The 13,397-nt window shown below is 35.0% G+C and overlaps 2 protein-coding genes across 2 annotated transcripts in view; both read left to right on the forward strand.

Annotated features, from left to right (window-relative positions):
* PURA (purine rich element binding protein A) overlaps positions 1–13,397 on the forward strand; it is a 70,558-nt gene that overhangs the window by 10,090 nt on the left and 47,071 nt on the right. The gene's annotated exons all lie outside the window — the stretch shown is intronic.
* On the forward strand, positions 2,145–11,458 carry IGIP (IgA inducing protein). Its single transcript, XM_020880679.2, has one exon. The coding sequence runs from the start codon at positions 11,130–11,132 to the stop codon at positions 11,289–11,291; it is 162 nt and encodes a 53-aa protein (XP_020736338.1). The 5' UTR covers positions 2,145–11,129; the 3' UTR covers positions 11,292–11,458.

The raw sequence follows: 13,397 nt of genomic DNA on the forward strand, positions 1-13,397 counted from the left end.
TGTCTTAAGGTTTGTTGAGCTGTTTTGTTCACTGTACTTTAACTGTGATATGGAAAAGACTGCATTCTCTGTGCTGTTATTAGTTAGGAAAGAGAATTGCTTTGATTTTGTCTCTTGTTTACTATAGCTTCTTAAAGTTAAGCCTTGTACTACAGGTTGTTGGAGTACTCCTAGATCAGTGTTTCATAGTAGCCAGCAATAAGTAGTGCAAGTCAACAAAAACACAGCAAACTTAGGCAAAGTGTCCTTTCTTTGAGATGCGAGTTCTTTCATGAGGTTTTCTTTAGGGTCCGAGTTACCTAAAGTGAAGCCTTTCATAGCTATAGACTTCAGATTCTGCTTGGAATCCTACCGGATCAAGAAGCACATGTATTGTGCAATTATCTTTACACTATAACAGTTAAACACAATCTTACTAAGATTTTGAAACCAGTGTCTGATTTATGGTCAGTGGATTTTAAAAGAAATCCACATTCAGATCTTTTAAGACTTAAAACGTGATCATAGAAAAGACTAATGACTGTAAAGATGCTCTTTTTTTTGCATCTCACTTTACCTCCCCAAGTACCCCCAACCTTCCCTTTTCCCTTCTCCTGTTTCATCCTTTTTCCACCCTTCCCCTCAGGTGCTCGGTACTTTACCAAGGTTCTATAACTCAGTGTTTTATGTTGGAGTTTTTCCTTGTTTTTATTTTACTAGTTGGTAAACCCTGTTTGTGCTGAAACAAAAAAGGAAATGGTATATTTGACCATATGTGTTATTCATAGAAGACAGTATGATCAAATGTGCCAAAAACATGTAAACAAAACTTAATTCATGACAAGTATGCCTTATTTTTAATGATCTGCTTTGTCTTACAGTTAAGGTCCAAGAGCTTGGTTAAACTATACTATTTGCCTAAGTATAAAAGAACACTTGAAATGCATTACATTCTTTAAAATGAGAGACATTGTCAAGTAATTTAATCCAGAGATCAGCCACCAGATTTTAAATGCCCATATAAGTGTGTGTGTTTGGTATTGTTCGGTTTTTTTGGTTTTTTTTTAAGTCACAAAATCTTTTTTTAAGCTACTTTTTATTTGTGCCTCCTATTTATCATGCTGATGTTGGAAGCAGCAGTCATCCAGCCACAGAGGGAGCTAAAGTTAACTAACCAGAACTGTAGAAATCATTATACATGCCTTTGACAACAAAGGAAGTTCATAAGAAAAGCCATGTTGGCTTTTCCTCCACTAGATACAGATTGGAGGTAGATGAATATTTGCCAAATGGAAAAAAAGACAATGTGAGTCAGAAAGACAGACTTTTCCAGCTTCTCAAAAGCCATGGAGAGTAGAAACCAAAACCAACAGGGAAATAAAAAACCTTGAAAGTCTCACTTTCTAGTTGTCCCATGCAGGGGTTGAAATTTGACACAAAGTGAAAAATATATCAATGTATTTTATAGGTCTTCACATCTAGAGATGGGTAACTATCCCAATTTGGTTTTTCAGGTGATGGAGAAAGCTGCTAGTAATTTTAACCCCTGCCTAAAGAAGACAGATAATTTCATTTGGGAGCAAGTACTTGTTGCCTTGAAAAATAGCACTGTAATAGCCTATGATAATTAGTTATAGAATAACCTTTTTCCCTTTTAAACTATGCAAATTATTAAATAAGTGTAAATTAGGACTCAATTAAAGATAGTTGATTATATTGCAATCAAATGGCATTCACAAACTTAACTGGAGCATATACAAATAAAATCTATTAGTCTAAGAGTTTTGTATGCTAACAGAAAAAATATAATTTAGCTACCTATTCTAAAAATGGTGAATATTATTAATATTGTACAATAGGACTGGGAAGACTGCCTCCTTTTTTGAAGAGAGAGATTAAGGATTTTTATAATTGTTTTTCATCAAATTTTAATATTTTTGTCAAGTTTTTAGGTATTTAATTTGTAAAACAGTTTGCTTTGTACTGGCATACAGAAAATAGGGTATTGATTTTAAACTTTTTGAAGCCAAGTGATCAAGTACATTTGTAATAAAAGTCAATGGATCTATATCAGTTGTACTCACTGTTTTCATTTCTTATACTTATTGATATAGGAATGCTGTACATTTTCTGCAGGAAACAACTAAATTTGGGTGGAAGGGAGGGGAAAAGATAAGTCCATTGATAATGAGAATATGGGTGGGTACCATGACCCAACTACTTTATATAATCTTTAAGTCAGTTAAGATTTGGTATATTAAAAAAGGTGTATAGGTCACTTTTTTCCTACCTTTTTTCCTATGAAACGATGTTTGTGGGGGTTGTCTCATTCATTTTTTTCTGTGTTTTTAAACACTTTTTATTTAGCAATGTTGAAACTTTCTAAACTAACACTTTTTTCTTTTATGATATTTTGGGTTTTCTGCCAGCCATGATTGACCCCACCATGGGCATGATTATTTTTATCTCACACACATGGTGGAGGAAATGTCAGCCCACTCCAGTATTCTTGCCTGGAGAATCCCATGGACAGAGGAGCCTGGCAGGCTGCAGTCCATGGGGTTGCAAGAGTTGGATATGACTTACCAACTAAACCACCACCACACATGGTTCGCCCTGTCTTCAGTATTCCCACTCATTTTTTCATGTTAACATATACACACATTTCCACATGATTTCAGAGTGGAGATTTCTGAAATTGTTCTGGTGGCTTTCGTAGCTCCTTGATTTCTCTTATTTTACATGTGAACGTACTTTTAAGATTTTTTTCCCCCATAAAAAGTGAGATACCAAATCTGATGACTTTTTTCATTTTCATATCAGAATGAGATCCTGCTTTCTATATAAAATAATGCTAAGAGAATCTTTAGCCACTTAAGTTTGAAAAAAGCTGGTGATAACTGAGTATAACATTTATAGTTGATCCCAAAAATTGGATATCAACGATTTGTAGATATATATTTATATATGCACGCTTCCCCATGAGAGTGAAATGAATAGGAAAGAGAATTTATTAGAATTGCTTAAGTGAATAAATTCACTAAAGTAATTTGTGCAAAGTTGTTCATTAAAGTTTATCTACTTTTAAATCTCATTTATTTTCATTGAAAGTTAACCAAATTTAGACCATTCATAATGAAATTATGTGACACTTAAGTGATCACTGCTATTAAAATCACTATTTTTACCCAGCAACATTAAAGAATTTGCAATAATTTTTAAGAAAAGCTGATTTTAATGTTTGAAGAGTTATTTGCTCCTAAAATAAAACCCAAATTTAAGGCCTAGGCCCTTTGACAGGCCCTTTTAGAGTAGAAATTTCATTACTATGGCGATCATCTAAATTAGCATTAACATGAGTCAGGTAGAATTTCATAATGCAAGAACCAGGTAAAAAGTGAAATATATGATTGGTTTCAAGCCAACAGTTTGTTACCTTTCAGTTGCTAAACTGACCTCCAAGTTTTGATGTTGGATGGTCCTAGGCCATTTATGTCTTTAGGAAGGTTGAATATAGCAAAGGTTACTTGTTAGAGATATTTTTCTTAAAAAGAATTTCACAGCTACTCATTTTTATTTTGTCCCCATATTGTGTTTGGTATTTATTTTCTTTTTTCCTGATGTGCTTTACTTTTGTGGAAAATTGTCTTGTTTGATAGGTAGAAACATGGTGGTGATCCTCTGTGTAAAACAAAGTTATTTCTTATGGACCAGAAATATTTTACTCATTTTGGAATCACAAGATTTTTGCATTTTCATGAATATATACTTTGTTTTGGTGGTTATTAGTAATTTGCTTATAAATTTTTATAATACTTCCTAGAAAAAACTTAAGGTAAAGAGTTTAATTTTCTTGATTTAGGGTACACTTTAATAATTTAAGAAGCCTCCAAGTTCAAGGACCAAACCTTTATATTCTAGAATTGTGAGAAACCTGGAAATACTCTTGTTAGCATGTGTTTTGCTCTAAACTGGATTAACACAGAAAAATCCTAAGAGGACTTATGTTCTTACTATGAAGTAGCAGTCGAACTTACGGGACAGGTGACTTAGGTATTCACATTGACCAGCTCAGTGATGGCCATCCGCTGATGAGCTAATAGTCGTGCTGGGGAATGGGTCAAACTCCCGTTGAGCTGGAGTGGATTGGCAGTTTCCAGTGCAGGTAGTTGTTGGTGACATTTGACCTACCTCCCTACCCTATACACTGGAATTTTCTTTTTCCTATCCTCCTTTTTCCTTGTTTTGCTCTCTTTTATACTTCTTGCCATAGGCCTGCCAGTGGCACTCCAGTTTACCTCCTTAAGAAGGAAGTAAAGAAATTGCTGACTCCTGCCTTAGAAAAGAACATAGCTAACTGACCCCAGAAAGATTTCTGTATTATGAGGTAATTGCGCAGTTTCTTCTGACTCCTGTCTTCCCTGTAGTCTTAAGTTGGCAGTTTGAAGAGCATTGACGTTGTTAAGATATGTATGAATTGAAGAAAGTAAGAAGTATGTGTATTTTAGGTAAGTTCCTGGAGCTGAGACTTACTGGTTTGGAAATTTGAGAGCAGAAAGGGGGAGAGCTGTTTAAATGTGTTTATGAATAGAAGTGTGAGAGGTATACAAGGGAATGGTTTGGAGGTAAAGTGGGAGAAATTTTTACTGGAGGTAGGAAAAGACACAGAGTTTAAATGAGAGTTGTTTGCTAAGGACAATGAAGCTGATGTTCACTAAGAAAGTTTTCAGAGAAAATGGGTCCCTTGCTGGTTATGAGAGAGCTATTGGTCTACGTTATGATGATGATGATGATGCAGTATATAAATAAGTTTTCAGGTATAGGATGTTTGCTTTTCTGGACAAATATAAATAGCACAATTGTGGAATGGCAACTTTCTGGTTAAGGCAAATGGTGCTAGAGATTTATTTAGAGGGGAAGAAATTTTAAAAGTTTCAAACTTTTTCGTATTTATTTTTAAACTATCAGAAATATTTATCATACAGACTATTCTCCTGGGCTCACGTTACAATGTAGTTTACATTTGCTTTTCAAAATGTTCTTTAGATCAAATTATTCAGTTTTGCAGTCCACAAAGATCCATATTATGCCTTGCTTTATAGAACCTTGAGCCTTTGTTCCACGTAAATTTCTAGAAGTACAATAAACCAGGTTAAAAACACTGAATTGAAATCTTAGGTGTCTTTTCTATTTGTTTTCTGTTTGCAGTCCTAGCAACTATTTAACATTGTGACCCTCAAGAATATATATTTCTGAAATTAGGCAACATACCCGCCCTCAAACTCAAGTTTCTGTTTCTTTTTCCACTTTCTATTTTACTTTAAAAATTGTAGAATTCCCAAGAGTTCATTGGTGGCAAATATTAATAATATAATCTGGTATATCTTGGAAGTTCTTATGTTCTTTGTAGGGTGAAACTGATTGTGTTCAGATTTCTGTTCTCAGTATCCCAGTAACATTTTGATAAGATGAAAAGTTGCTATAATACTTGTTTTTAAAGTTACACAATTCAAGTATATTTGAATTAATTGTTTTCTAGTTTGGTAAGGACTTATTCTCAGTGATTTTGACAGATTAATGTTTCATTTTACCCAAATCTGTATATTTTAGTGATAAAACCTCTTAAAGATAACTTTTAAAAAAGAGGTTCTGATTTTGTATTTGGAATTAATTTTTTTTACAAATGTCAAATACATTAATAACAATGTTTTTTATTTTAACTTATTTTGTAGAGTTGGCAGTTGGTATGATTTTCATCCAGTAGTATTGTATGTCAGATTTTAAATTATGATGGTTACATACTATAACTTAAGTCAGGACAGAGCCTTCTTAAATAATCCCTCCCTTAGGAATTGTTTAAAAGGAAGTGAATTCCCAAACCTGTGTCAAGAACCAGTGATTTAAATGACTGTGAGACAAGTCTTTGAAAGGCTTCCTTGAGTCTAGTCAATGGAGATAAATGATAGCCCATTTCCATGCTGCATACAGTTGTTAGGGTTTATAAAGTTGTCAATACGTAAAAGTGCAAAAGCAGGAAAGACTGTAAAGTTGCCTATAAAATTTCTAGTTTTCATTATTTGCACTATTTATCTTTGCACTTGATTTTTTGAAAGTTAAGACTAGTCACTTTCACTTTTGTTTCTAGTCTTTTCTAATTTCTTACGTTTTCAATATCCCACCCAAAGCAAAACTTATATGCAATTAAATATTCTTTATAAGTCCAAGAAAATATTTCGTAGTGTTAGCTATGTAGAACAAAAATTTGTTTTGATAAAATTTTTAATATGGGCCTTTATTTGCCAATAAAATCCTTTGTAAATGTGAGTTTTATTAAACTATTTGAATAGACAAAGTGAAAGTTAGGGTAGAAAAAATATATATACATACATATATATCTATGGAGTGATGTCTTTGAGATTCAATTTCCAGCCTGAAACGGCCTGGTTTTGGAGTTTTATTTGTTATCAGTGAAGTGAATGAGATTTGAGTCTAGCTGGGCATTGGTTTAAAAAGCTGAAAGTGAAGTGGGTGGCAAGTGGCAGCTCCCTCTTTCATGTAGTTTTCCATAATACTCATGGAGTTTCCTTATGGTCTATGTGATATAACTGGTGTTGAAATAATTATATTAGATGAATATTCCTTTTTGGAATTCAAGGTTGACTCACTTTTTGAGGAGGGGGGTGGTAAGGGATAAGAGACTTTATTTTAACTGGAGGCATTCTTATAACCTCAAGATGTACTCTAGAAAGAGTAGGAGAACAAAAAGCGTACCTGTGAACATATTTTTTGTCTTAGTGAGTTTGCGTGACAGTATTTGGAATTGAAAAACAAAAAAATGACAGTTTTGTCAATAGAACAGAAATGTGTTTTGACTGAAATTATTTTTTGTAAATTATTATTTCATTTTATATTCCCTCTCCCATAGCCTTTTAGGAGCTTCATACTTAAAACCAACAGGTTAGAGGCCTCTCTTCAGAGCTGGTTTATTTTTGGAATGCCTGAGTGTGTTTCTGGATGGAAGGGGTGCGGCAGGGGGTGGTGTTTTAATTCTCGACATGCTCTTCTCAGCACGTTTTGCTATTTATTCTGGATCTTAAGTTTGCAAATTCTATTGAAAATTCAGTGATGTATTTGAAATGAGAAAGTTCTCTATGACATAGTGTGAATGTGTATGGCTGGACTCTATTGTGGAACTTTGTGGCTTTGTTTTTAATTGAGGTAGAAAGTTATAAACTTCCATTGTTCAAACTTGAGGTTTATCTAGTGGAAATGTGCCCGGTAGTTATCTAAATATGGACCAATTTGGGGAAATGAATGTTGACAAATGTGTATTTGACTCTAGATAATCCTTTTTTCAAAACTGTAACTTAAAGGCTTACATCATTATAGTTGTCTTAGGTTTTATGTTGTCTTGGGTTAAATGTGGATGATGATCAGTAGAATATCTATGAATTTTCTTTGGGAAAAGAGAAATATTCAGTCTCCAAACCTTTTCTTGGAGACTAAATTTATCATATATGGAAAACGAAAAAAATTTAGAAAGTGGTTTTGATTATTTTTAAATAGGGTTTAATCAGTTTAATTATTTTTTCTAGTTTGTAGCACTTATTTCCCAAATATGAATAAAGGGAAAAGATCAACAATATGCCCCCCTCCTTTTTGAGGACATTTTTAGTTTTTTTGACCCCATTTCCCAATCCTAGTATAAAACAAATTACGGGTAGCCCTCTTAAGTCCTTGTATCACCTTTTTGGGGTCACAGATACCTTTGATTATCAGATGAAAGTGATAGACTCTCTCCCCAGAAAGAAAATACCACATAAACAGTTAATTTTGCATACAACCTCAGGGGCATCACATATCTTCTGGAATCCAAGTTAAGGATCTCTGCTCTAAACTCTGTAGAGAAAATTTCAATGCAATTAATTGATAAAGTTAGGAACTAAGTATTGGCCTGAAACATTTCAGATTGGAATTACTGTTAGATGGTGGCCCCTACTAGCAAAATGTGACATTCTAGACAGCTTTGTTAGACATTCTAACAACCAGACAGAAGGAAGAGAGAAGCAAAGTTCTGAGAGCTATTTTTAAGGAGTTAGGGCATCTCTAGACATGGGAGCCACTCCTGGTTCAAGGCAGGGGTCAGGGTGCCTGACAGCTTCTAGCAGGGTAGAGTTTGATAAACCACAATGCTCAGGATGCCAAGGGGTTAGCCATTATCTTAACCCCTTCCTCACCAAAAGATTTTAGTTTTGTCTATTGGGAAACAAGATGTCACTAGGGAAGAAAAAGATTTGCCTTACAACTTTGCTGGAACACATCAGTTTGGTGACGTATGGGACACCGGTATTGTTTTTGAGAAAGTACATAAAACCAAAGTAAATTATTCTCTATGTAGAACATTATTTACTAGTAACATTTGTTTGGATGTATTAGCTTTGACAATTTTTACCAGTAAATATTGGTTTTATTTAAAACTGGGAATCCAGTTTATGAATAGGATAGTTGATATATCTGTCCTTTCCCCCTATAAAGAATAGTTTAAAGGTTTATGCATACTTTTTATTTTTCTCTCTTGATGCCGTGGAGTGGGGTGGGTGGGTGGGGAGAGATCTTTGAGTCAACAAACTGACAAAATGTCTTCTTCAAATTGAAAAATTGAAAAAGCAGCACCTTATTTAAGTCTAACTGTATACCATTTTAGTGCATGTATTAGTTTTAATAATGATTTTTGGTGCATGCCTTTGGGCTTATTCAAAAGTGTACAATAGGAAAGTATACGTATTTCCTTTCTTAGAAAGGAGATGTTTTTCTACTTTGCAACATGTGATTACAAAAATCTTCCTCTGTGGGAAGATTAACCATGTATTGAACTACTGAAAAGTATATATTTTTAGATATACAGAAGGAATCTACATGGAGCAGCATTCAGACCTATATAGAAGTCATAGCATTCTGTATAGGACCAAAAAGGAAATAACATTAAACAACTTAAACAGACTTTGTTGGGTAGAAATACCTTTAGATCTTGCATTGACGTCCAAAAACAAAATGCCACAAAAGTTTGCTGAGAACTTTTGTCATTTGAATTTTCTCTGTCAGTGTATTTAGCCCAAATAGAACAGCTTTGGGTTAACACATACATAAGAATCAAAAAAAAAAAAAAACAAAGCTAACTAAATAAATCAGTCTGGTTTGCCAATCCAGCTTGACTAAATAAGTAAACTAATCACTTGCAACATGAAAAACTGTCCAACTCCTCTAAGGTTTTGACAAAATAACCTTGGGTGATGTGGGAAAACTCCCACTTTGATTTCTGACCTGACAGTGAAGGTTCATGCTTGACATGATTTCAAACCTGACAGTGTCTGTTTAAGGAGCTATGGTACAGTTTGCTAATTCAATCTCAGATACCTGTTGATTACCTGTGAGATCTAGAGTCCAAAGTAGCCAGCAGCCGTATCCCTGAGTGCTCTGTGCCCATCAGATCTCTTAAAGTTAAGCAGGGTTGGGACAGGTCACAGCTCTGATGAGTGACCTCAGGAGCTGTGGACAGCCCCAGATTCAGTTGTATCTGCTTTCTTGGGAGTCATCACTGAACTAATGTCCCACATGGTGTTACTTCCTGTAGATGCTCTCTCTTGGAGGAGGCCCAGAGCACACATCCTAATCGCTTGTGGTACTCAGAGAGGGGGTGCTAACTCTGATGCCCTGGCCAAATTCCAGTTTAGGGATGTGGGTCTTCTTGCCATTCTAATTGGAAATGTGCATCGCTTCCCATTTTCCCTTTGATCTCAGTGCAGACTGCACTGGTATATTTCTTTGCCCTGATCCCAAGTCTTTAAGATGCTGGTGTGTATTATATGGGCCAAGTTCATGCCTTATCCTAATGCTGGAAGGTTGAGGAATGAGTGAGCTTGGTTATCACAGTGCCCTATAGTAGGAGGGTAAACTCTTGTGATGATTTAGGGATGAAGTTGGTCCTCTTTTTAGCATAAGTTGGGAATGTACACTGGTCAGAGGCTTCCAGCCATGAGGTGTGAACTGAAACCTATTTTCCCTCTTTTCTTATAGCATGTTGAGAAAATCTGTTGGGTTTTTAGCAGTCAGGGAAGGCCGGAGTTCTGCAGCTTTAATCTGGGTAACTGAGGCTGGTTTGAGCAAGACTTTGGTTAATTAACTAGGTTCTCAGATGCCACAGACTCCGTGAAAAGTCACCATTATTTTCAATGGTTGTGATAGAATTTCCCTCAGTAGCCATTATTTTAAGATTATATTGCAGAGTTGCTTTATTTGAGCTTTTTGTGTATACACAATCCCAAACTGGAAGAAATAATAATTTAAAAAAAAAGGAATCCTGCTGTGAAAGGTATATATTACTCTAGATTTTTCTTACTGTAAATATTGTAAGATTGTAATACTGTCGATATTTTATTAACCAACAAATGTTAATCTATGTGAATTCAGACTTATTTTAAATGTGCTTCTTATTTACTGTGTGTGGTCCCTGTTGCTGACAGTATTAAGTTATATTCTGATGTAAGATTAACTTTATTAAAGAATGTAAACATTAATGTTTCCTTATGGGAAAACAAATAAAGTATAAAGAAGACAATTCTTTTCATTAAAATATACTGTGTATTTACACTTGCTAGACCCAGCACCACTTATAAATTTAGTACATTGTTCAAAATTTTAGTTAACACAGCTGACATGGTTGTGCTCTGAAAGCCTAAGAGTAGGTATTGCTGGAATATGAACAGTTTGTATTTGTCCGCTGTGAATCATAATCTTGAAATTTCTAATCAAGTTTGTAAAATTTTTATAGTAAAACATTTTAATGACAATTTAAAAATTTATCTTCTCTAAAGAATGGTCAAACAATATCCTTTCAGGAATAGAATTGTTCTTTAATATCTTTCCAAAATGACTTTGGTTAAATGGACCAGATGTATATTAGTTAAAATTTAGGACAAAGTTGTAATATTCTTTGAGTTTACAAGTTAATCCTTATTGGAGATGTGCCAATTATACAGTAGAATATCATTAATTTGCACTGTTTGGGGACCCCATTAAGAATGCTGAATTTTGCCAACTAAGAAGTAAGCAAATGCAATTTAAAAACTAAATTTGAGCATTCTGTATTAAATATGTGCAGTTATTACCACATGAAGAAGCGCAGTGTGTCGGGCTGTAATATAACCATACTTGCTGTCATGTTCTCCCATCTCAGTGCTGGGAACTCACCATGTGGAAACCAAGCAAATGTGTTGTGCATCAGCCGGCTTGAGTTTGTTCAATATCAAAGCTGAAACTAGCGAGGTCTGCTGTACTGCTTATTGAAGTATTGTGATTCTTTTAGGCATTGATTCTTAAAAAATATATACTGTAACAGTATACTTTGTACAGATTTAAATTTTATTTGAAAAAAAATGAAATAAAGTAGGCAAAAAAATAAAGATGTTTATTTTTCATGTGACTGTATAAACAGATCAGTCTTTTGTTTCAGTGCCTTTGGTGGGGGTGGTTATGGTTGCTCTTGGTTTTTTTTTTTTGGATAGACAAAAACCATTTTAAGGGTTCAGTAGCAGGTATATTTGTCTGATAATTAATTTGCTGCAGGCATTAGGTGTGCTGTCTCACATTGGAAAGCTTTCCTATTTTATTTTAAAACAAATTAGATTTTATGTGAATGGCTTCCCTATCTTGCTTCTTAAGTCAGTTTTTAAAATTCTCTGGTGGTGGGACAGTTAACCAAGCCATCACGACTAAAGAGAAGGAAAAATTTTTCCCATAGACTATGCCCCTTTTCCACTGTAAGTTTTTTGTTTTTTGTCGTTTAAATTTGAAGTTGGTTTGGGTTACAAAAGAGTCATGACAAAAGATGAAGAGAATCCTCTGCAGAAAATAACAGTTGTGCTTGAAAATAAGATCCTTTTGAAACTGCTTTTCTAGTGAAAGAAGTTACCAATAAAAATGTGCCACAGGAGTGATCCTTCAGAATAGTTTTAATGGGACCGTCTCAGAGAAGATTAGATTATCTGACCAAAAAGAGCTATCTCAGTTTTGGCCTCTAACTCAAAAACCAGCAGTGGCTTCAGGTGTATGGTATTTTCCTCAACCTTTAGAAATGGAGTTGGAAGTTTGGATTTCTGCTTTCTCCTCAATTTATCTTTTCTGGTGCTTTCACTTACTTTTAGGCTGGATATGAGAAGGCTTGGAACCAGTGATTGCAGAAACAAAGTTCCTGCAAAAATCACACTATAAAAGATTTTTTTCTTTGCACTTCGAATGCAAGGAGCATGTGTTTAATCCCTGGTTGGGGAGCTATTTTGGTTAGTACAAAAGTAATTGTGGTTTTGAGGTGTAAATTTTAAATCATTATAACTAGACTCAAACACATCTTTATTAATTGAAATAGGAACCATTACAATTAACACATTTTTGCCAATGAGAAATAAGTTTGTTTATTCATGTAGTGTAAAAATCCATGCTTAGGGATTGGGCAAGCTCCTAGAAAGCATTTTCTGCCTCCTGCTGGTTGTGGAAGCATTTCCCTGCAAAAAGTTGTCAAGATTCTTGAAGAAGTGGTAGTCGGTTTGCGAGAGGTCAGGTGAATATGGCGGATGAGGCAAAACTTCTTAGCCCAATTCATTCAACTTTTGAAGCATTGGTTGTACAACATGTGGTCGGGCATTGTTGAGAAGAATTGGGCCCAAGTTGACCAATGCCGGCTGGAGGCGTTGCAGTTTTCTGTGCATCTCATCAATTTGCTGAGCATACTTCTCAGATGTAATGGTTTCTCTGGGATTCAGAAAACTAGTGGATCAGACATGTAGCAGACCACCGAACAGTGACTTGACTTTTTTTGGTGCACGTTTGGCTTTGGTAAGTGCTTCGGATCTTCTTGGTCCAACCACTGAGCTGGTTGTCCCTCGTTGTCATATAAAATCCACTCTTCATTTCTTGTCACAATCCAATAGTGAAATGGCTTGTTGCTGTTGCATAGAATAAGAGAAGACAGCTCTTCAAAATGACGATTTTTTTATTTTCGGTCAGCTCATGAGGCACTCACTTATGGCTTTTTCACCTTTCCAATTTGCTTCAAATGCTTAATGACCATAGAATGGTCAACACTGAGTTCTTTGGCAATTTCTCATGTAGTTGTAAAAGGATCAGCTTCAGTGATTGCTCTCAGTTGGTTGTTGTCAGCTTCTGAAGGCCATCCACTACGCTCCTCATCTTCAAGGCTCTCGTCTCCTTTGCAGAACTTCTTGCACTACCACTGCACTGTACATTTGTTAGCAGTTCCTGGGCCAAATGCATTGATGCTGTGAGTTGTCTCTGCTGCTTTACGACCCATTTGAACTCGAATAAGAAAATCGCTCAAATTTGCTTTTTGTCTACCATTTCCATAG

This window comes from Odocoileus virginianus, chromosome 3, assembly GCF_023699985.2.
Source record: "Odocoileus virginianus isolate 20LAN1187 ecotype Illinois chromosome 3, Ovbor_1.2, whole genome shotgun sequence".
NCBI classification, from domain to species: Eukaryota; Metazoa; Chordata; class Mammalia; order Artiodactyla; family Cervidae; genus Odocoileus; species Odocoileus virginianus.